The sequence below is a fragment of the Mercenaria mercenaria genome, chromosome 9 (assembly GCF_021730395.1).
Source record: "Mercenaria mercenaria strain notata chromosome 9, MADL_Memer_1, whole genome shotgun sequence".
In the NCBI taxonomy this organism is placed as follows: Eukaryota; Metazoa; Mollusca; class Bivalvia; order Venerida; family Veneridae; genus Mercenaria; species Mercenaria mercenaria.
This window is the reverse complement of record NC_069369.1, coordinates 15,454,645-15,477,601: the sequence shown is the minus strand read 5'-3', so window position 1 is coordinate 15,477,601 and position 22,957 is coordinate 15,454,645. Positions and strand designations below refer to the sequence as shown.

General features: G+C 33.8%; 1 protein-coding gene across 1 annotated transcript in view; it reads left to right on the top strand.

Moving 5' to 3' along the window:
- Positions 1–22,957, top strand: part of LOC123545982 (cilia- and flagella-associated protein 46-like) — a 126,804-nt gene that overhangs the window by 7,848 nt on the left and 95,999 nt on the right. The window contains exons 8-17 of the mRNA XM_053550424.1: positions 5,087–5,269; positions 8,327–8,356; positions 11,607–11,687; positions 13,666–13,765; positions 14,240–14,338; positions 15,210–15,400; positions 17,107–17,203; positions 18,366–18,497; positions 19,257–19,374; positions 21,498–21,530. Coding sequence (XP_053406399.1) covers positions 5,087–5,269; positions 8,327–8,356; positions 11,607–11,687; positions 13,666–13,765; positions 14,240–14,338; positions 15,210–15,400; positions 17,107–17,203; positions 18,366–18,497; positions 19,257–19,374; positions 21,498–21,530 — 1,064 coding nt within the window. The remainder of the gene's footprint in view (positions 1–5,086; positions 5,270–8,326; positions 8,357–11,606; positions 11,688–13,665; positions 13,766–14,239; positions 14,339–15,209; positions 15,401–17,106; positions 17,204–18,365; positions 18,498–19,256; positions 19,375–21,497; positions 21,531–22,957) is intronic.

Genomic DNA, 22,957 nt, shown 5'->3' with positions numbered 1-22,957 from the left:
TCCATGTTTTGTAAAAACTATTTGACATATGGCTTTTAAACTTTGAACACTTGTTTATCATTATGATTTCTATCTGTAGGCAAGTGTACATAACTATTTTGACTGAATTATGGCCCTTTTTGGACTTTGAAATTGGTTCATACATTGCCATTTAGTGCAAGACTTATCGAAATCAAAGAAATACAGGAACATTGTTTGTCTAATCTATTTATTTCTTTTGTCTGAATATCTGTGGAAATATTTTGACCCCATTCTTCAATCAATTCTTCGAATAGTCGAGCGCGCTGTCATCAGACAGCATTTGTTTCCCATATTACTTAGTTTGTCAACTTTTGAAAAAGGTTGCTTTTGAGGCATTGCATTTGAAACAAATAATACTAAATATGATGTAGGTATCACATAGATAGTTTAAATATGTGCCAAACTAAAACTTAACACATGTACTTGCATATATTCTCATAAGATATAGACACTGCTGCAATGTCTGTATTTTCAGAATTATTATACCCATATATACATAGTATATGGGGCTTTTACTGGAGTTGTGCATTGTCGACAGTCTGTGTATCCATATCTCCTTTCCGAAGGCATATCTATGAAACAGTTTGATGAACTTTCAGATATTTTCATGTAATTATTTACCATGATAATACCATGAAAATCACATATTACTCAGGTTACTGGGTCCAAGGTCAAGGTCAGACTTGGAGGTTTAATTAATTTAACTTTATGCCTGTTTCGTATCTTATAAATCGCTGAAAGGATTTTCACAAGACTAGCACTAGTTGTGTGCCTCATCATTGATGTCTGAGGGCACAACTCAAGTCACTATGATAAAGGTCACACTGGAAGGTCAAAGTTCAAGATAGCTTTATTTTGGACTGGTTAATTGATTTTCATTTAACTGTGAAAAAGTTTGCTATGATAAAAGTCAATGTGAGACATGAAGGTCAAAGATCATATGGCTATCAAATGTTGACCTCATCAAGAAGACATGCAAAGTGTACAAACCTGATCACTTGGTACAAAGTCAAGGTCATGATCACCAGATTTTACCTTACCAGTATCGAAATGGTGTCAAAGGGTATTATTTACTTTTAGTGATAGCTCTAGCTGAGTATCTAATTTAATGAAAGCTGGTAAATTTTCATCTCGAAACACTCAGTTTTACTTGAACTGGATTACAAACATTTTATTTTGTCATGATCACCAGATTTTACCTTACCAGTATCAAAATGGTGACTAAGGGTATTATTTACCTTTAGTGATAGCTCTAGCTGAATATCTAATTTGATAAAAGCTGGTAAATTTTCATCTCGAAACACTCAGTTATACTTGAACTGGATTGCAAACATTTTATTTTTGTATGTCTACAATAAACAAATGCATTTTAAAATTTGAGACAATCCATTGATGTGAGTGATAAACTAAAGAAAAAAATATCACAGTATTTTAGTGTTTGTAAGCTGAAAACAGTTCTGTGCAAATAGTTTAGGTTTGTGTAATTTTATAGCACTTAATAACAGTTTAGAGTCTTTAGATTTTAAAAGATAATGTTGCAGTTTTATAACATTGTGTTATGAAAATTGGAATTGCATGTAGTCATTTTAGGAATTTTAAATTTGGCACCAGAATGTATTTACACAATGAATGATATGTTATATTTATACAAAGAAGATCTGGAAGTTCTCTTGACCGTAGTTCAGCTGGGGCTGATCCTCCGCCAGAAGCCAGTTTCCGAGGGCGACGTAACTCTCTCATGACTAAGGAGTAAGGCAGTTGAAAATCCCTTCACAAGACTTGAAAACCATTTGATTAAATTTAACTGCCCTTCCCAAGACTTAAAACCCACTGATTAAATTTAACAGGCACAGTTGAGACTGGAAATGAACTGATTAAATTTGTCAGCCACAGTCTAGACTAGTAACCAACTGCTTAAATTTGACAGTTTTACCGTAAACCCACTTTTTTTTTATATATAAAAGCCTAACCTGAGACTGAAAACCCTAGTTTTGATTTGCAACAGAATCCTAATCATAAGATCTTTACAATGAGATAACTGTCTCTAGTGACGTTTACCTCAGCAGTGTTTTTTCCCATATAGAACGACACAGGGGACTCAGTTGATCACCATTCTAAGCTGGAAATAGTTTCACCCAAAAGTAACATTGCTTGGCACCCTCAAAGTCTGTGGAGACTTTGTGTGAATCTGGGTGTAAATTTGTTCTAGCTTATACAGAATTTAACCATGCAGTCTTTGATTTACAAGGAACAAATGCTTCAAACCATTTGTTAATAAAAGTAAGTAACCCTGAATTTCCAACTTTGAATGTAGGTAAACAGAAGCCCTGTGTTTCTTGAATTCCTTAATATGTCGCATACACAGTGACTTACAGTTTGTTAAAGTATGTAATTGTCTTAGTTTCATACAGTAATAAGCAGGGCTTAGGAAATTGCTGGTTTCTCAGTTTATTAAATGAAAAATTAACAGTATTGGTCCAAGGAAAAGGGAGAAAAGTAAGATATAGACACTGCTGCAATGTCTGTATTTTCAGAATTATTATACCCCTATATACATAGTATATGGGGCTTTTACTGGAGTTGTGCATTGTCGACAGTCTGTGTATCCATATCTCCTTTCCGAAGGCATATCTATGAAACAGTTTGATGGACTTTCAGATATTTTCATGTAATTATTTACCATGATAATACCATGAAAATCACATATTACTCAGGTTACTGGGTCCAAGGTCAAGGTCAGACTTGGAGGTTTAATTAATTTAACTTTATGCCTGTTTCGTATCTTATAAATCGCTGAAAGGATTTTCACAAGACTAGCACTAGTTGTGTGCCTCATCATTGATGTCTGAGGGCACAACTCAAGTCACTATGATAAAGGTCACACTGGAAGGTCAAAGTTCAAGATAGCTTTATTTTGGACTGGTTAATTGATTTTCATTTAACTGTGAAAAAGTTTGCTATGATAAAAGTCAATGTGAGACATGAAGGTCAAAGATCATATGGCTATCAAATGTTGACCTCATCAAGAAGACATGCAAAGTGTACAAACCTGATCACTTGGTACAAAGTCAAGGTCATGATCACCAGATTTTACCTTACCAGTATCGAAATGGTGTCAAAGGGTATTATTTACTTTTAGTGATAGCTCTAGCTGAATATCTAATTTAATGAAAGCTGGTAAATTTTCATCTCGAAACACTCAGTTTTACTTGAACTGGATTACAAACATTTTATTTTGTCATGATCACCAGATTTTACCTTACCAGTATCAAAATGGTGACTAAGGGTATTATTTACCTTTAGTGATAGCTCTAGCTGAATATCTAATTTGATAAAAGCTGGTAAATTTTCATCTCGAAACACTCAGTTATACTTGAACTGGATTGCAAACATTTTATTTTTGTATGTCTACAATAAACAAATGCATTTTGAAATTTGAGACATTCCATTGATGTGAGTGATAAACTAAAGAAAAAAATATCACAGTATTTTAGTGTTTGTAAGCTGAAAACAGTTCTGTGCAAATAGTTTAGGTTTGTGTAATTTTATAGCACTTAATAACAGTTTAGAGTCTTTAGATTTTAAAAGATAATGTTGCAGTTTTATAACATTGTGTTATGAAAATTGGAATTGCATGTAGTCATTTTAGGAATTTTAAATTTGGCACCAGAATGTATTTACACAATGAATGATATGTTATATTTATACAAAGAAGATCTGGAAGTTCTCTTGACCGTAGTTCAGCTGGGGCTGATCCTCCGCCAGAAGCCAGTTTCCGAGGGCGACGTAACTCTCTCATGACTAAGGAGTAAGGCAGTTGAAAATCCCTTCACAAGACTTGAAAACCATTTGATTAAATTTAACTGCCCTTCCCAAGACTTAAAACCCACTGATTAAATTTAACAGGCACAGTTGAGACTGGAAATGAACTGATTAAATTTGTCAGCCACAGTCTAGACTAGTAACCAACTGCTTAAATTTGACAGTTTTACCGTAAACCCACTTTTTTTTATATATAAAAACCTAACCTGAGACTGAAAACCCTAGTTTTGATTTGCAACAGAATCCTTATCATAAGATCTTTACAATGAGATAACTGTCTCTAGTGACGTTTACCTCAGCAGTGTTTTTTCCCATATAGAACGACACAGGGGACTCTGTTGATCACCATTCTAAGCAGGAAATAGTTTCACCCAAAAGTAACATTGCTTGGCACCCTCAAAGTCTGCGGAGACTTTGTGTGAATCTGGGTGTAAAGTTGTTCTAGCTTATACAGAATTTAACCATGCAGTCTTTGATTTACAAGGAACAAATGCTTCAAAACATGTGTTAATAAAATTAAGTAACCCTGAATTTCCAACTTTAAATGTAGATTAACAGAAGCCCTGTGTTTCTTGAATTCCTTAATATGTCGCATACACAGTGACTTACAGTTTGTTAAAGTATGTAATTGTCTTAGTTTCATACAGTAATAAGCAGGGCTTAGGAAATTGCTGGTTTCTCAGTTTATTAAATGAAAAATTAACAGTATTGGTCCAAGGAAAAGGGAGAAAAGTAAAACATATAGTAAAAAGTCTAAATACACCAGGTCCTGCCAGCAAAATGTTGTTGATCAGACCTACATTAGTGTGTGTCACTGCAGTTTTTGCATAGTATGTTTTTTGTTTCTAGCAGTTAGCTGATATCTATGTTGTTTTTGAAAGGACCAACTGCTTTTGCTTTGGGTCATTAGTCAACTTTTTAGCTAATAAACGTGAATTTCTTTTGAAGAGAAGATAGATAGAAAATTATACAATGTAAAACAAAACTTAACTTTATTTCAAAGAAATGTTTAAATATGGGTAAAACACAACAACAATAAGAAAATGGTTATTAAATGAGTTCGTATACATCACAAGTGGAGCCGACACAGATAATTTATAATTTTTTAAATGTACTTAGTAAATTCATATTCTGTGTTAAATCACTAAATCAGTTGTATTCTTTGCTGGTTTTTATGTTATTTCAGCTAGATTTAGACTGGTTTAGAAAGTATAAGTAACATAATAAATAAATTTGATTACAGTGATTTAATGTCACGTGAAGTGAGTGAATTATCTCTGCCTGATTCTCTGAAGGGAAAGTCCCCTGCACCCAAATTGAAAAATGGGGACTTGAGAAAGGCTCTACTGTCTGAAAAGACAAATGAGAGTCTCAAGTCAAGGTCGAGGTCTCCTGCAGTGAGGACCTCCCGGGAGGGGTCTACAGTGTAAGTGTATGCACAAATTGGAAACAAATGTTTTGGGTAAAGGAATCACAGGCTTTTTGGCTAGAGTTTTTGTCCTGTAGATTGTTCAGCTAGAAAACCTTTTTTCTGACTTTTTACACAATCTCAAATTTAAGAATATGTCTAAATCTATTGTAGTACTTTATATATTTGGGTTTGGAAATCTCATACAGAACTACTTTGTAGCACATGGACTGGCCTTTAGATTATTCTATATAATTAGTAATGATGTTATTTGGGTGTTACGGTTCTTTTGTTTGTGTTTCACATTAGTGCAAGGGCAGAATCTGTAAAATCGTCAAGCCCAGATAGGAGACCTGCATCTAGGTAAAAGTCTTGTTGCGCAGTTAGGGGCTATTTATCATATATACCTTATCATACTAACATAGGTTAAACTGCATCTAACCACATTTTTACAGCCTGAAATTTTGTTATTTGCTGTTACGCTTGTTTTGACATTGTTGAAATTTTAAAATTATATTTCCTGTGTGTTGCCAGATAATGCTATTTTGGCTTCTTTTTTACATTTGAGAAGTTCCATTTGCAGTAATTATTGAAGCTACTGAGTACCAGTACTCAGAATACTTGTCGTAAGTTGTATATAATATATACAAAAAGTAAATTGTTTAATCATTGAATTCAGGCACTGAAAATGCAGAAATGTAGACTGATCACAGATAACTGAGTTTGTTTTACCTACCTTTTCCTTCCTTCAATTTTCCCAGTTTCTCCTGAAAGCCTAAGGTGATGGTGATATATATACTGTTGAATTGATGAATTATTTTGATTCCAGCGACTTTGCTATTTGAGGAGTAAAGATCAGGGGTGGTTCTCTCAGTGCTATATATTGGGAAAGAACCATGCATTTTGGGGTAGAATTGGAAAGTTTTCTTTATTAATGCATTAAAGGCTGTAAGCATATGATTAAGTAAAATTCTGGGTAGTTATGTTCCTAGAATGATGCATTGAGGCATGCTTCTTGACAAGTGATACATTGAGGCATGCTTCTTGACAAATGTAAATTCTGAATGCATTTAGGCATGCTTCTTGACAAATGTAAATGCTGAAGTGATACATCAAGGCATGCTTCTTGACAAATATAAATTCTAAAGGGATGCATTGAGGCATGCTTCTTGACAAATGTAAATGCTAAAATGATGCTAAAGTGATACATTGAGGCATGCATCTTGACAAATAAAAATTTCTAAAGTGATGCATTGATGCATGCTTCTTGACAAATGTAAATTCTAAAGTGATGCATTGATGCATGCTTCTTGACAAATGTCAATTCTAAAGTGATGCATTGATGCATGCTTCTTGACAAATGTCAAATCTAAAGTGATGCATTGATGCATGCTTCTTGACAAATGTAAATGCTAAAGTGATACATTGATGCATGCTTCTTGACAAATGTAAATTCTAAAGTGATACATCGAGGCATACTTCTTGACAAATTCATGCTTCTTGACAGTTGTGCTTCTAAAATGATGTTTTGAGGTATGCTTCTAGAACTATGCATTGTTGTATGGCAATGGGACTTATCCAGTACTGCATAAATGGAAAAGATTGCTATAGGATTTAGATTGGGCATGGATGCTCCAAAAGCCATACAATAGATCTATACAGGATACAATAATTGGTGCAGATTTCTCTCATGAAAAGTTAGAACATACACTTTATTTTACATTAACATAAAGGGGATGGTTAACTCTTCTTTTATGGGAAATGCTGGGAAACTTAATATGGTTTTGGATTTATGCAAAATGGATAAAGAATTGAAGTTAAGCTCTTAAACTGAATATATAGACATAAACACAATGAGCACATGCTTTTAGAACAACACAGCTTTGGAGAGCAAACATCTGAAGCAGTTTGAATATATCTTGTCTGTTTAGTCTTAACAATGTTAAGTGTACCTTTATATTAATATATATTAATTTTCACTATTCAGCTAGTCTTATTCTTACTCATTTTACTTGATGTTTAGCCTGCTGAATTTCTAAAATGGACTGGTCTAGCATTCAATTTGGACAGTACCATTTATCATATGAAGGGGTGTTCACTGAAAATTTACAGACTGAATAGCAAACAGTGCAGACCATGATTAGCCTGCACAGATGTGCAGGCTGATCTTGGTCTGCACTGATCACTTGCTGCCAGCAGGCTAAAGGTTAACTAAACACATTGAGAGATTTTATTCTATCTAAAGGTAGCGGATCCGTAATGACAATCTGCAAATTCCGTGTGATTACCTATTCTCTATTTGCGATTTAGGCATCATCCGGCTATAACAAAATCATTCTTTATTACATTTGGAGAATGCTGAAGTCTCATACAGAGGATAAATTGCCAGTTCTTATTATGGGTCCATTACTTTAAGTTTAATGGTAAACGTTATATTTGAAATAGAAATACATTTCAACTGCGTTGATTCTGTTTGTGTATGTTTTTCAAATGAATGAATGAATTGCTGAATTGCTTTTATGCTTGTGAGTTTTAATTGATTCATGTTCAAACTAGCTTGACATTATTTTAAGATGCTGAAGAACAATAAGTTATTTAAGGAATATTAAAGTTGTAGATGAAATAATGATTTTTTAAATAATGATGTTTTTCTTTCTATGAATATAATTATACTGCATTGTAGTGTTTTGTACTATTTTATAAATACTGTAAACCTATCATAGATTAAAATCAATTTGGCTCATATATTTATGAGTCTTCGGAAAAAATATTAGATAAGGAGAACTCATGGAGGAAATGATTTCAGTGCACCAGTATTTCAGTAACTCGCAGACAATGTTTATGTATATTTTTAGTGAAATATTCTGATGGTTTTATGAAAACATTAAGTAGTATTTTTGATTAGCCTCATGCCTTTGTAAGAAAAGTTTGTATTCAATCTTTTTACCTGACTATATCTGAGGTATTTTTGTGTATTTTACTTAAAATTCATTTGTTTTTTAAAATAAATTCATGTAATTCTAATGCAATTAAAAGAATACGTTACATTAATCTGTTATATTATTTCCTTTAAAGGAAACAGAAAACCCACAGGGAGTCAGATCGGTACATTTGCTTTTATATCTATAATTTGTAGCAAATGTAACTTGTACCACCTTTCTAATAGAAATGGCAAATTCTCTCTGGCTTCTAGTGAATCTGTATACATAGTTTATTTAGTTTCTTCACTATGGTCAAGTGGAATGATAGCAGAAAGAAGATGAATGGGGCTTGACTCACTTATGTTCTGCTGTCTTATCTGTATTTTCTGTCCAAAACCAATGTTGATAAAATTATCTTGTAGATGAGATTTTACTTTCATATTTCTGTTGTTGTTTTTTATTTTGACTTGCTTTTCTTGGAAACTAGAGCATTAAAATATTTGCCAGAAACCTTTATGTTAAATATATACCTGGACATGAGGTATTAGGCAATCTTTTTGTGCCCCCCCATGAGTGGTGGGGGCATATAGATTTGCTCTTGTGTGTCCGTCCGTCTGTCCGTCCTTCCAAGAATGTTGTGTCGGGCCTAGCTCCAAAAGTATTTGAAATAGAGTCACAAAACTTTACAGGAATGTTGGTCAGCATGTGTAGTTGTGCACCCGGGGTTTCGCGTCCAGATTCATTTAGTTGTGTAGGAGTTATGGCCCTTAACTTTGTAAAAATTGGTCATTTTAGTGTTGTGTTGCTCGTAGCTCCAAAAGTATTTGACCTAGAGTCACAAAACTTTACTGGAATGTTGGTCAGCATGTGTAGTTGTGCACCTGGGGTTTCGCATCCGATTCATTCAGTCATGTAGGAGTTATGGCCCCTGACTTAGTTTAAAATTGGTCATTTCAATGTTGTATCGCGTGTAGCTCCAAAAGTATTTGACCTAGAGTCACCAAAGTTTACAGGAATGTTGGTCAGCACGTGCAGTTGTGCACCTGGGGTTTTGCGTCCGGATTCGTTCTGTCGTGTAGGAGTTATGGCCCCTGACTTAGTTAAAAATTGGTCGTTTTAATGTTGTATCGCACATAGCTCCGAAAGTATTTAACCTAGAGTCACCAAAGTTTACAGGAATGTTGGTCACATGTGCAGTTGTGCACCTGGGGTTTCGTGTCCGGATTCATTCAGTATTGTAGGAGTTATGGCCCCTGACCTAGGAAAATATTGTCATTTTAATGTTTTGTCGTGCATAGCTCCAAAAGTATTTGATGTAGAGTCACAAAACTACAGGAATGTTGTATCTTAAAAATTGTTTAACCTGAGTCATTAAACCTTGTTACAGTGGCAGGAGTGGGGGCACCTGTGTCCTATGGACACATCTAGTTTCATGTTTATTGACAGCTAAAACATTCTCCTGACTGTAGGAAAGTCTTATCTTAACTGGCTTTCTGTCTGTCAATCACAAAATTTGCTCTTAGTCTTTTTGCCCACAGAAAAAACTTTTTATGTGCCCGTCCGAAAGACAGTGGTATTCTGGAAATGCCCTTGGCGGGCAGGCGGGAGGGCAGCATCAAACAAACTTTTTTCCTAGCATTTCTTCTTCATGCATGAAGGGATTTAAATGTAACTTGGCACAAATGTTCACCATCCCTGTCATGCACATGAACCAGGTCCCTATGTCTAAGGTTAAGGTCACACTTAGAGGTCAAAGGTCACATTCAAGAATGACTTTGTCCAGAGTATTTGTTCTTCGTGAATGGAAGGATTTCGATGTGACTTGGCACAACTATTCACCATCATGAGACAGAGTGTCATGCGCAAGAACCAGGTCCCTAGGTTGAAGGTCAAGGTCAGACTAAGAGGTCAAAGGTCAGATGCAAGAATGACAACTTAGCAAGCTCTCGACTGGAGAATTTTGTGACTATGGCACCCTTGTAATTAATTTAGCAACAATATTTTCCATTGTAGAGACACAAATTTAGGATGAAACTTTTATCAATGTCTGTTCAAGGCCAAGGTTGCTGCTTTCCCTCATGTGTTGAATATTCTAAAATGTTTAATACAATAAAATGATATTGTATCGAAAATACACCAATCTGAGTCATTATGAAGCTAACTTGTTATGTTATCAGTCTCTAAAGATCATTTAAAAAGAGCGCAAGTCAGAAAATTAACGTTAAGGATGTTTAATCTAGATGTACCTAGAAATTTTGAAATATTTTGTGCAAATATTCCCCACAATGACACAATGTGCAAAGCCTATTCTTGTATGTAATAAAAACCAAGGGTGTAGCTACAACTATCTCTTGCTGTAAGCTCTCTAGTCAAATGATGTCCTAGCTGTTACTTCACAGATCAGTTTGTTTTACCTCTTCCATAACATTTGCTTTAAAAATGTTTTCTGAAATTGTCTCTGTTAGCTTTTTCTAAAATGCTAGATTGCAGTATCATATTTCATGAAACTTTTCTGTTGAAACTGTTTTTCATACTCATATTATAGTATTATGCAAATTGATCAGACCTATATAAAAAGAAATAAATGCAATCCATGATATATTATTTTTATAATGTATTTTTTTTACATCAGTTAAAGCCTGAAAGCTCTCTGGTCTTGTATGTATAAGTTTTTTTAGGTTTCCATAGAAACCACTTATTGTCACTGATTGTAATTATATATCTACAGTTAGTTTGTTATCATATTATTGTAAATATATGTTTCAATGGCCTAGAAAATTACAACTGTTTAGACTCAAGATTGTCAGTATTTATTGATTGAGTAACACCAGTATTATTTCCACCATGTCTCTTCTCACTTCATATTTTCTAAAAACTTTGTTATAAAATCTTTGAACTGGTGTTGGAATATTTTTTGCTGTTTTCACTTTCTACTGTCTAGTCTGTTTTGTCAGACTATTATAGAACTATTTTTCATGTGGCTATAGCTTGTTAACTGTGTTAAAAGTTTGTTTGATAATTAGATATTTAATATATTTTAATTGAAGCAAAACGAGAAAGTATAAAGGCTGGACATCTGGCAAGTATGTAAAGAAATTTTGAGCAAAACAAAATGTTAATACAAATTTAGCATTTAATCCCAGTTGAATACATGTTCAAACTCCCTAGTCATGTAAGTCTTGTTTAAAGATGACACCATTCAACAAAAGCAAATTTTATCAGCTAAATAGAATAAAAAATTGACTGAAATACAATTAGCATTATTTGCAATTTTGTACTAAAATGCAATATGCCTTTGAACATGGTATTTGACATGGATATATACTTCACACTGTAGTTCTCACAACTAGAAATAGCTACATAATATAAGAATTTATATTTTTCAATCACAAACACCATAAATACTATTTACAACTTATATAACTGCTTACTAGGAAAAGTCCAACAAAAGGTACTGGCAGACGTACACCAACACCAACATCAACCAAGAAAATCTCTGCAGAGAGTCAGGAAAAGTAAGTAAATAGTAGTGAAATAAACTCTCCTGTAAAGAAGATATCACCTCAAACATAGGTCAGAGACTTGGCAGATGCCTTTCTGTCAAACATAGGTCAGAGAGTTGACAGATACCTTACTGTCAAACAGAGGTCATAGACTTGGCAGATGCCTTTAATACTGTCAAACATATGTCAGAGAGTTGGCAGATGCCTTACTGTCAAACATATGTCAGAGACTTGGCAGATGCCTTACTGTTAAACATATGTCAGAGACTTGGCAGATGCCTTACTGTTAAACATAGGTCAGAGACTTGGCAGATGCCTTACTGTCTAACATAGGTCAGAGACTTAGTAGATGCCTTACTGTCGAACATAAGTAAGAGACTTGGAAAATGGCTTACTGTTAAACATAGGTCAGAGACTTGGCAGATGCCTTACTGTTAAACATAGGTCAGAGACTTGGCAAATACCTTACTGTCGAACATAGGTCAGAGTGTTGGCAGATGCCTTACTGTCACACATAGGTCAGAGACTTGTCAGAGACTTGGCAGATGCCTTACTGTCAAACATAGGTCAGAGACTTGGCAGATGCCTTACTGTCAAACATAGGTCAGAGACTTGGCAGATGCCTTACTGTTCCAGAATCCTTTGCATCAGGACAACACCTGTTCAGTTCAGATTGTTTTTAAAATATCTTTTTCTAAAGTCTGACAAAACTTACCTGATAAACAAAATATTCACTATATTTATGTGTCCTATAGACGTGGAGTGATGTACATTATTACTGGTCAGGTTTGTATAGTCATAGCTTAGAAGTCACTAAGCTTACAGTAGATAAGGATTGTAGTCTTCACTTTATATATTTATATATGACAATGCTTTCACACAAAACCATGCAATTTCTGCATTGTTTTAGATTAGTAGATATTATTGGTTAGGTAGAAATTAAAATTATAAGTGTGTTTACCCTTTACCTGCTTATCTTTTTTAACATTTGGTAGGTATGTAGGTAGGTAATTATTTTACCCTCTCAAATTATTCAGTTAGCATAAATAAATGTTCTTATTTCTTTTCATTTCATGATTTATTTAATATAAGACTATATATATAGAGAGAGAGAGAGACAGACAGAGACAGTTTGTTTGAGAAATATTTGAGGTTCTACTCTATTGCGTACTCAAAAATGCCTACAAGGGCTCCCGTGTTTTCTTAACGAGACAAAGCAGATGTCAGGCTGTATGGCCTTGTCTGTCTGCACCATTAATGTGTATTCTCAATAATTTGCCTATTTCATTTACAAGAGACAGTTTTGCTATAAAACAACTAAGTTTAGATAAATTGTGTTAAAGAATGGTCAAGGACAAACTACATGTATGCCTTTCCTTAACAATTCCAAGCCTTCCCCTTGGTCCAGTGCATGTGCAGTTGCCTTTTTCCAAATGTTATGCATATTTTGACAAACTGTATTATAGTCATCACAGTTCAACAGTAAGAAAGCAATTATCATTAAAACCAACTTGACAATTCTGATATTTTGATTTCTTAGATATAATTAAGTGTGGTAATTCATTACTTCATCATAGGAAATGGTGTGATCACTATAATACTGTACACCTCTAAATTAAAAAGAATCACAAGTCTCCATTTAATGTGAAAGTACCTGGCAGATTCAGGTCTTGGGTTGGAAGGTAAAGGGCAAACACACTTAATTTCAGTTTAGGTCCTATGTGATTATTATTTATGTTGAATTATTTTCTTTACATTGTATTTAGTGTCTTGCATTTTGAAGAATAAAGATATCTTTATATTTAATTGAAATTCAGAATCAGTTGTGATATGTTATAGAATTTCTGCATAGGAAATTTATGTTTGGCCTTATGCTTTCAAATATTAATTGTCTATGAAGATACTGTAAAGCATTTAGAGATAGAAATGAGTAATTACAGCGTTGAATTAGTGATAGGGGTGAGTTTGTAAAGTTTTATCATAATTTCAGGCCTTACCTGTTGTTAGAATTAGCGAGGTTATGTTTGGAGCTGGACTTTCCAGATCTTGCTCAGGATTGTGCGGATCACATGAAGACATGTAATGTGAAGGTATGATTATTGTGATGTAATATTACGGTTGTATATTGTGTATGTAAAAAAAAATGTAGTGTCAAAGATTTGAAGACCACATGTAAATACATGCAACAGGGTTTAAAGAACCACTGGTTTATCCCTGAAAAATATTAGAATACACCTTACAAAACTGTTGGTGAGACACATCATTGGCTGAGTGTGTAAGTTTTCTCATTTTGAATCACTTGCCTTTCATCACTGGGTTCAAACCTCTTCAGGGGTGGAAAATTTGTAGATGGTTTACAGGAGGTTTGGAGATTCTACGAGGCTGCCCGCTGTTTCTTAAAAATAGTTTTTAAGTTTGAAAAGTCTCCAGAAGACAGTTGTTAATTTGGCTTAAGAACTAACACACTAAACAAGCACAGTTTTCTTACATTAGTGTTGTATTTATAAAACTTAACTTGAAGCAGTTTTATGTACAGTTTGTGAAACATGTTTTTTATTGGACAGGATCAGGGATTCTACCTGGAACTTGAGTTTCTACAGTGTGATATCATGGTAAAACATCTAGCAGAGAAACAAGAGTCTCTACACAAACATGTTGTTGATGTAAGTACTGTGAACAGATGTGCTGTTTTTCTTTTTTTGTCTTTCTTAAAATTTTCCTTGAAGACATGGGCTGATACAGTTTTGATTGATTTATTTAAGACATAACCTAGGTAGTTGAAGATAGAAGACTTCTGTGTTTAAGTCATAACCTAGCTATTTGAAGATAAAAGACTTACTTATTCAAGTCATAACCTATCTTATTGAAGATGGAAGATTTCAGTAGTTAACACTCATAACCTAGCTATTTGAAGATAGAAGACTTCCGTATTCAAGTCATAACCTATCTTATTGAAGATGGAAGATTTCAGTATTTAACACTCATAACCTAGCTATTTGAAGATAGAAGACTTCTGTATTCAAGTCATAACCTATCTTATTGAAGATGGAAGATTTCAGTATTTAACACTCATAACCTAGCTATTTGAAGATAGAAGACTTCCGTATTCAAGTCATAACCTATCTTATTGAAGATGGAAGATTTCAGTATTTAACACTCATAACCTAGCTATTTGAAGATAGAAGACTCCAGTATAGAAGACTCCAGTATTTTAAGTCGTAACCTATTTTATCAAAAATTGAAGACCAGTATTTAGCAGTTGTAGCAGACCATTTATCTAACTTTTCCTCATTTTGATAAATTGTCAGTATGATTACTGTTATTTTGCACACTTTTCTTGCTTTTTAATATTAATACCAGTACATGTCATATGTTCATATCAATTGGAGTATCCTGGAATGTTGTATTGTAAATATTTCATGCATTTCGGAATAAAAATATGTTTAAGCTAATTGGAGTATTTTATGTCATTAGATTATTAAGTCTTAAGATAATACTTAAGAAATATGAATTTATTGTCAATGTATATTTCAGATTCGTCAGCAAGCTATAAAGAGATGTGAGGAGGTTATTATGAATGCCATACGTCTTGGTAACCCTAATGTTATACAGGTCGGCTGTGTGACCCAGTGGAACTTGTGCTTGCCACTGCTTCAACCAAACCTTAGACACCATGTACGCAAACCCCTCACACTGGTGGCTGAGGCCCTGGAAAATATACAGAGGTGGGTTAAAGTCTGTGGGTAGATAAATGTGTCTGAGTAATTCTGTTATTATTGCTATGAATCTCAGTCATATGATAATTATATACTTTGCATATTTAGCTTCCAGAGCTATTGTGGTCCATGATCTGTCTGTCCATTCTTTGTTCTTGTAAAGTTGTTCAAATAGATCCTCTTATTTGTGCATAAGGGTCACCAGTACCTAAAGAAGAAACATTTTAAAACAACATCTGACCCAACCCCTAATATGCTGCTTCAATTTTAAAATTATTTCATAGAAATGTTCCTTTGGTGACAATATTCCAACATTGTTCAAATTATTACTATTCATCAAAAATACAGCCTTCAGGGGGCTTGGTCACTTTTACCTTTATATTCATAGTAGAAACTTTGGAATCCATGTCAGAAACTGATTGCCTAATTTTAGAACAGTTTCAGTAAAATAGTCCTTTGGTCAAACTGTACCAAGGTTTTTCAGATTATACTGATTTGTCAAAAAACATGGCTGTCAGAAGGCATGGTCACTTTTCCCTGTATATATGTAACAGTGAAAATCAAAATTCTTCTCGGAAACTGCTGGCCTGATTTAAAATAATTTCACACAAATAAGCCTTAGATGACTCTAACATGAATGTTCTAAATTTTTCTTATTCATCTAAAAAATTTGCTCCCAAAGAGCAGTTCCCATATTGGAAACTTTAGAAATCTTCTTGTCAGAAGATGCTGGCCTGATTTTAGAATCATACACAAATGTTCCAATGGTGATCCTTTATTAATTTTTTTACATTATTCAAAAATTTTGTTTTACAGAAATGTTACTCAAGTGACCCTCTCAAAAGATTGTTCAGTTTATTTTGATTCGTCAAAAGAGGGCATGCTTACTTTTCTCTTTGTGTATTAAGTGGAAACTGCTGGCCCAGTTTCAGAATATTTTCTTAGGAATGATTTTTGGTGATTCTCTACCAAGACTGTTTAAATTATTACGATTTGTCAAAAAGGTGCCCACCAGTTTCCCTATATGTATATTGTTATAACTGCAAAAATCTTCTTGTGAAATACTGTTGGAAAAAAACAACTTCAGGTAACAGCTCCTCCTGAACAACTGGCCTGTTTTTGAAATTATTTCACAAACATGTTCCTTGGTTGAACCCCAACTGAAATTGTTAAAACATTTTGAATTCAGAATTAAACAAGGCTGCCAGGTGTAGTTCTAGTTTTCCCAATACGGCTCTATGGGAACTTCCTCTGAATCTGTTGGCCAGTTTTCAATGTTATTTGACAGAAATGCTTCTTGTTTTACCTGTTTGATCTGTGAAACTCTGATAAGCGATACAGGATCATCATGGCCCTCTTGTTGATAAAAATCTGTTGTTCTGAAAACCACTTGGCCACCTTTATTTCTTGAGAATTTTTATCAAGTTTTATCTTGTGTTTAATGAAACAAAATTATTGGAAATGGTATTTATATATTTCACAGGTTTAAAAAACCCATCTTATTTTGGCTAAAATTTTATGCTTGACGTGTAAATTAGTGGGAAAAAAAATTGAAATATTTATGATAAAGATAGCATAAATGTTTTGTTGCCAGAACTGTTGCACACAGGTATAGGAGATTACATTTCCTGGTCACTTTATTTTGTAAATCTGGCAATGTACAATTCCAAAACCCCTTTAGAAGTTTGCTGAAATTGACAATATTTATGTTTTAGTTTGCTGGTACAGTTGAGATGTCAGGTACATACAGAACTTGCTAAATGTGAGGAAGATGTGGAACAGATAGAAGTTGCCATGACAAATCTGAAAAAGGTTGGCCATCCACAGACATTAGTTGCTTCATATAGTACTTAAAGATTAAATAAGAAACAGATTTGAAGGCATTCAATAAATGTATAGCATAGAAATATTTAGCAAACAAATAGTAAAAAATCCATCAGTATGCTTCATTTAACTTGTATGATACCAGAAAGTCTTTGCCAAAGCCACTTCTGTAAGATCAGAAGGGTACACATGAGGTTAGTTATATAAATCTAAATTCTTTTGCAAGGCCTTTACTTGATGCATTTCCCTGTTTGTAATCATACTTTTCTTCCTACAAGTAAACCAAACTGTTTTTGTATTGCATTGGGTCTCTTATCAAATTGAAACAAAACATTTTTGGCAAACATTTTGTAACTATGATCTGAAGCTTTGTTGCCACACCAATCACCTAATTTTCAGTGCATTATTACTGTATTGAAGTGAAATATATTTTTCATTGGTATGAAACTATTCAGTGGATGAAGTGAGTTAAAAAATGAAGTAAAAAGGAAATATTTTAATTTTACATATAAGAGCAAAATATCTGTCACTCACGAACACCGTATGTTACATCTTCGTCCATGGTTATGCCACTCATGCAAATATTGTCTGGTGTTCACTTCATGAAAGATGTTTTTATTTTGCACTGAAACAAATAGGTTCCCTGTTCATGTGAGTGAGCAATCCAGATTATTTGTACAAATGTGGGTGGTCCTGCCCATGGCTGAAACAATGTGAAGAAGGATATTCATCCATTACATCTGGATTGTTACATTTTCCCTTTACCATGCAATATAAGTAAACTCCAGCACCGGTTGTAAATGTACAAAGTGAATACAGTATTTACCACTGGGTTTGGAGGTGATGATTCCCAATTTGCTTTGTACGTGATCACATCTCGTGATACACATGGGCCTAAGGTCGTAAAGCAAAGTTTGGACACCAGTTTCAAAACTTGAGCATTTGATTGGTTGTTTCTGAGCACAAATTTGAAATTGACCAATGAGAAGGCTTCATTCTGAAACTAGTTGCCAAACTGTGTTCTGTAATGTTTGAACAAGTGCTGTTTTTCAGCAGGATGCTACACTACAGAGAGATTCAAATAAGGTCCATCATGCTTTCTTATTCATTGGACTGTACTAAAGCAAGCATTTATAAATGTATTTAACAGGCACTTGCCCTAGATGATGCTAAGATCTATCAGGAGAGGCTTGAGGTGATGTTACACAGACTTGAACTTCGGTCTGAACTCTACAAACAGCCGGAGAGGGTGGAAGACATTGCTGGCATGATTATAGAGCAGGTATTGATAGACAGTAAAATATTTATACAGCAAGTAAGGACTTTAAATAACAGATATCAGGATTGTTTTGACTATGCAAATAATGTTACAGTAGCAGTATTGCAGTGGCTGAAAGTTTGCTTCTGCATTATGTTCCTTCGTTATATAATAGAGAAAGATATAATGCCTTTAATGAGTATATAAGGTGAAGAAACAAAGACAAATGTTTAGGAATGTCTGAAACATTCTTATGTCTGATTTCCCCCCTTTTCAGAATCTGTTACAGATGTCAGCTCAAATTGGTAGAAAATGAGATGAATATAGACACACTTATAAATTTCTGTGCAGTTTAACATTGATCGCTTGATGTTCAATAACTCGAGCACTCAGCCAGCTTGAGCAGTGCAAGGCCATTTTACTTATATTTAAACCTTTGATAACTCTAGCATTTCTCTCACCCCTGCATCCTTATACAATCAGGGTTTTAGTGTATTTGGAAAGTGTCTGGTTCTGTCACAGGCACGGAAATCATACTGTTCAGTGAAAATTACCTCTCTTTGTCTTTCAGGAAATGAATAGTCTCTTGTTCTATTTAAGACACTTAACACATACCTCTGTTTTGTTTTGTACCAACATATTCTTTAGGGCAAGTAATGCTTCCAGTGTTTGCTATAGGGCTAATGGCTTTTTCTGAGATAATGGAAGCTTACTGAAAATACTGACACCAGGACAGGACAATGCTAATTCTAGCAAGGAAATATAACTCTTGTTGTATTTCAGGCAAGGAAAGCTAACTCTGGCACAATGAGAATGAAGAGATCATTGTTAGTGAAGGCTGGTGAAGCTTTAGCTCCTGATGCATTTAACCTTGTCCTGGACAGTGAAAGCAGCACAAAAGGTTTGCTCATGATTTTTAATATTTTACAAACTAAATCTCTAAGTGCTGATATTAATGTTTCAAGGTTTGGTCCAGTCTGGGGATTTTTAAGACTTTTACAACTTAAAGGCATATGCTAGCAGTCTCTCTATATGAGATAGGCAAAATTTTTCCAAATAATAGAATTTCTTCAAACTTTGGATAGTGAATAACAATCACCTAAGAAAAAAGATATGTAATAAAAAGCACAGCTCACCAGCACTGAAAAAGAGTTATCTGCCCTCAAAAACGTCATTTTCTCAAAAAGGGCAGATAACTCTTTTTCAATACCAGTGACCTTTGACTTTTATTGCATACCTTTCTTTCTTAGATGATTGTCCTGCAATATCCAAAGTTTGAAGAAATTCTATTATTTGGAAAAAATTTGCCCCTCTCATATACAGAGACTGCTAGTGTATGCCTTTACTTGCTTCTGAATCTTAAAACAATTTCCTTTTATACAATTTATGATAGAGGATGATGCAGCATTAGGTAAGAAGATTGTTAGGGCTGTCATTGTTAATAGAACTACTTATATTTGCATATACAAAGTCTTGGTAATTTAGATACTTTAAAGAAAAAATAATTCATTGAATAGCATACAGTCATGTACTTATTTCTGGTGAACACAAAAATGCCTGAAATTCTCTTGCAGTCAGTGGGAATTTTAAATGTGAAATATAAATACAAGGACTTTGAAAATGCCACATGGCAATTATTTTATTCTTCCAACTTGTATTCAAATGTTTTGATATTCACAAATATTTTAATACAAATTAAATCTGATTCATTTTGATGCTTGAGTCATGATGGTTGTCAGTTGTTCACTGGTACTTTAATTCACACCATACAAAACTCACATTGTCAAATTTGTCAGTCAATAGTTTAAAGCTAATGTTATGTGTTACTGGATATTCAATAAATTTTCTTGTATCTTGTACCTAAAGCTCATTTAAATAAAATTATGTATTGTTACATATTGAAGTTGATTACAAATTCAAGAGCAACATTTTTTTTTTCAAAATTATGTGACTTTTATTACTTCATATGTCTGTCAAAATAAGTGTTGACTTTTATTCGTCTTAAAAGTATGTGTTTCTCAAAGTCATTTATTGAATTGATGTAAAGCAGCATTATCAAACACCATCCAGTTTTTTATGGGAGAGTCACTGGAATTATACATGTCAGGCTTTGGTTGTAGGGTTCTACATTCTACCCCACAATGTGAAAACTTTAAACTATGTCAACATCGCCTATAGATGTTGGCATTTTGCAGCATAAAAAAACAAATAAATTTTATCATTGGAAAAACTGGTAAATTTACTAATCTTTAAATGGTTTGATGACTTAAATGGATATTCAATATTATTATATGCCTGAAGGGATTTATTATGTTATGACGCAGGTGTCCGTCCAACCGTCTGTCCATTAGCAATTTCGTGTCAGCTCTGTAACTCTTGAACCCCTTAAAGGATTTCAAAGAAACTTGACACAAATGTTGACCGCATTGAGGCAATGTGTAGAGCGCATGTTTTCGATGGCTCGCTTCAAGTTCAAGGTCACACTTAGGGGTCAAAGGTCATACCTAAGGGCGTATATTGCTCCGCATTGTGTTGCTCTTGTTTTTCAGTTGCTTTAACCAAATCTATATATATCCGAATAAAACTACCCTGAATATGAGCTTATTGAGCAACTGTCAACCTTCTTTTATACAGAAGAATTACCACCTCAATAACATAATTCATTCATTATTATGTATGTTTCATAAATATATGTGTTATAAAATCTTCTAATATCAAATTTTTCAAATACATATATGGGGCATTTTTGAAGTCCTTGAGTGAAAAGGATTGATAAAAAATATAATAACTGTTTCAAAGTTTTGAAAATTGTTATGTGAATGATATTATTTTCCATCATTGATAGCCCATTTTGGACGTTAAATTTCGTTATCATTTTCAAATTTGTTGACTACACATCAGATAATGATTTGTTATGTTTCTGTTGATATTTGATGTTTCAATATTTCTGTTTGTGTGTGTGTATTTCTGTTGATCTTTGATGTTTGTTTATTTGTGTTGATATTTGATATTTGTGTATGTTAGCTCTTGAACTTGCTCTTGGCAAGAACAGTAACGGTACAGTATATGATATAGCATGCTTTTGGTGCATGGATATTTACCATTCTAGTGTGGATAGAGAGAAGAACATATATATATATCAGAAATAGGGAAAATAATTACTAACTTGTGTGGTTTACAGATAAAAGCAGAGTTTGCAATAAAACACATTTACATATTATGACTAAATTCTTTCCATTTGTCAGTCATTTACTAATTTTACTAATTACAGGTGTGAGGACTATATAAAATCTTTTAGATATTTAGGATCTATGGACTTAAAAGGCATTTACCTCAGATAGTTTCCTTGTTCTTTCCTCTCTCACTTAGCCTTTCTAGAAAGTAAGTATAGTGGTTATAAATTTATGGTGTTCTGTTGTAAGACTGTAAAGATTCTGTAAAGGTGCTTGAGAGTTCAGATATAAGAATCTTTAGAACTTTCTGACAGATTTTGATATGAGCCGTGCCATGAGAAAACCAACATAGTGGCTTTGAAGGCGACCAGCATGGATCCAGACACCTGGCATCAGCAGTATGTCAGGATCATGCGTCGCTTTCAAAGCCTTTGCAATTAGAAATCTGTTAGCGAACAGATGATCTACCAACTGCGCGATGCCACTATGTTAATTTTTTCTCATGGCGCAGCTCATATGAAGAATTTTAAGTCAGAGAAAAGTTTCCTCACACTTAGGTAGGTAAACAGATGTGCTTACAGCATAACTTAATGGACTCAACCAGCAAAGATAAACATAGTATAAACAGTATTAGGCCAAGCTCATAATTTTTACTGGTAGAAAATATGTTCCATAGACCAGTCCTTACACATACTTGAAATAGCAGGTTGTAAAAATACCTTTTTGCATTGTTAGATTTAAATGATGAATAAAGTGTTCATAAGTGGTATCTCTTTGCTGCTTGTTGTGACATTGAAAATCTTCATTACCCAAGAAGGAACATTCTTTTCGTATTTTCTACCTACTGTTGGATTTTCTCAAGACACCACATCTACTAAGAGACTACCGTAGATACTGTGTATAATGCAGTTTTTTTTTACCCCCGGGACCTTCCCTTATTGTGGGTGTTCATGTTACACTGTGAGGTATAGACGATTTTCCAGCTTCAAAACAAGTTTGTTCACGATTTTTGCCATTTTGGTAAAGGGAAACTACTCTCTGCGCTAATTGTCTAGGCTAAAAATTGAAATTGCCGTTACGTTCTGTATTATCTGTATACGACACAGGACCACTGCTGGTATAAGGTATTAGATAATAGTACTTTATTTTTTTACCTTAAACAAAATTGATTTTATATAAATTTAATTGTATTTTAAATAACAAAAATCGTAAGTATTATAATACTAACAAAAGATCTACTATTATCTACTGTGAACAACAAAACTGACACGAGGCATCACGCTAATTACCAATAATAAATGGCCATTTGAT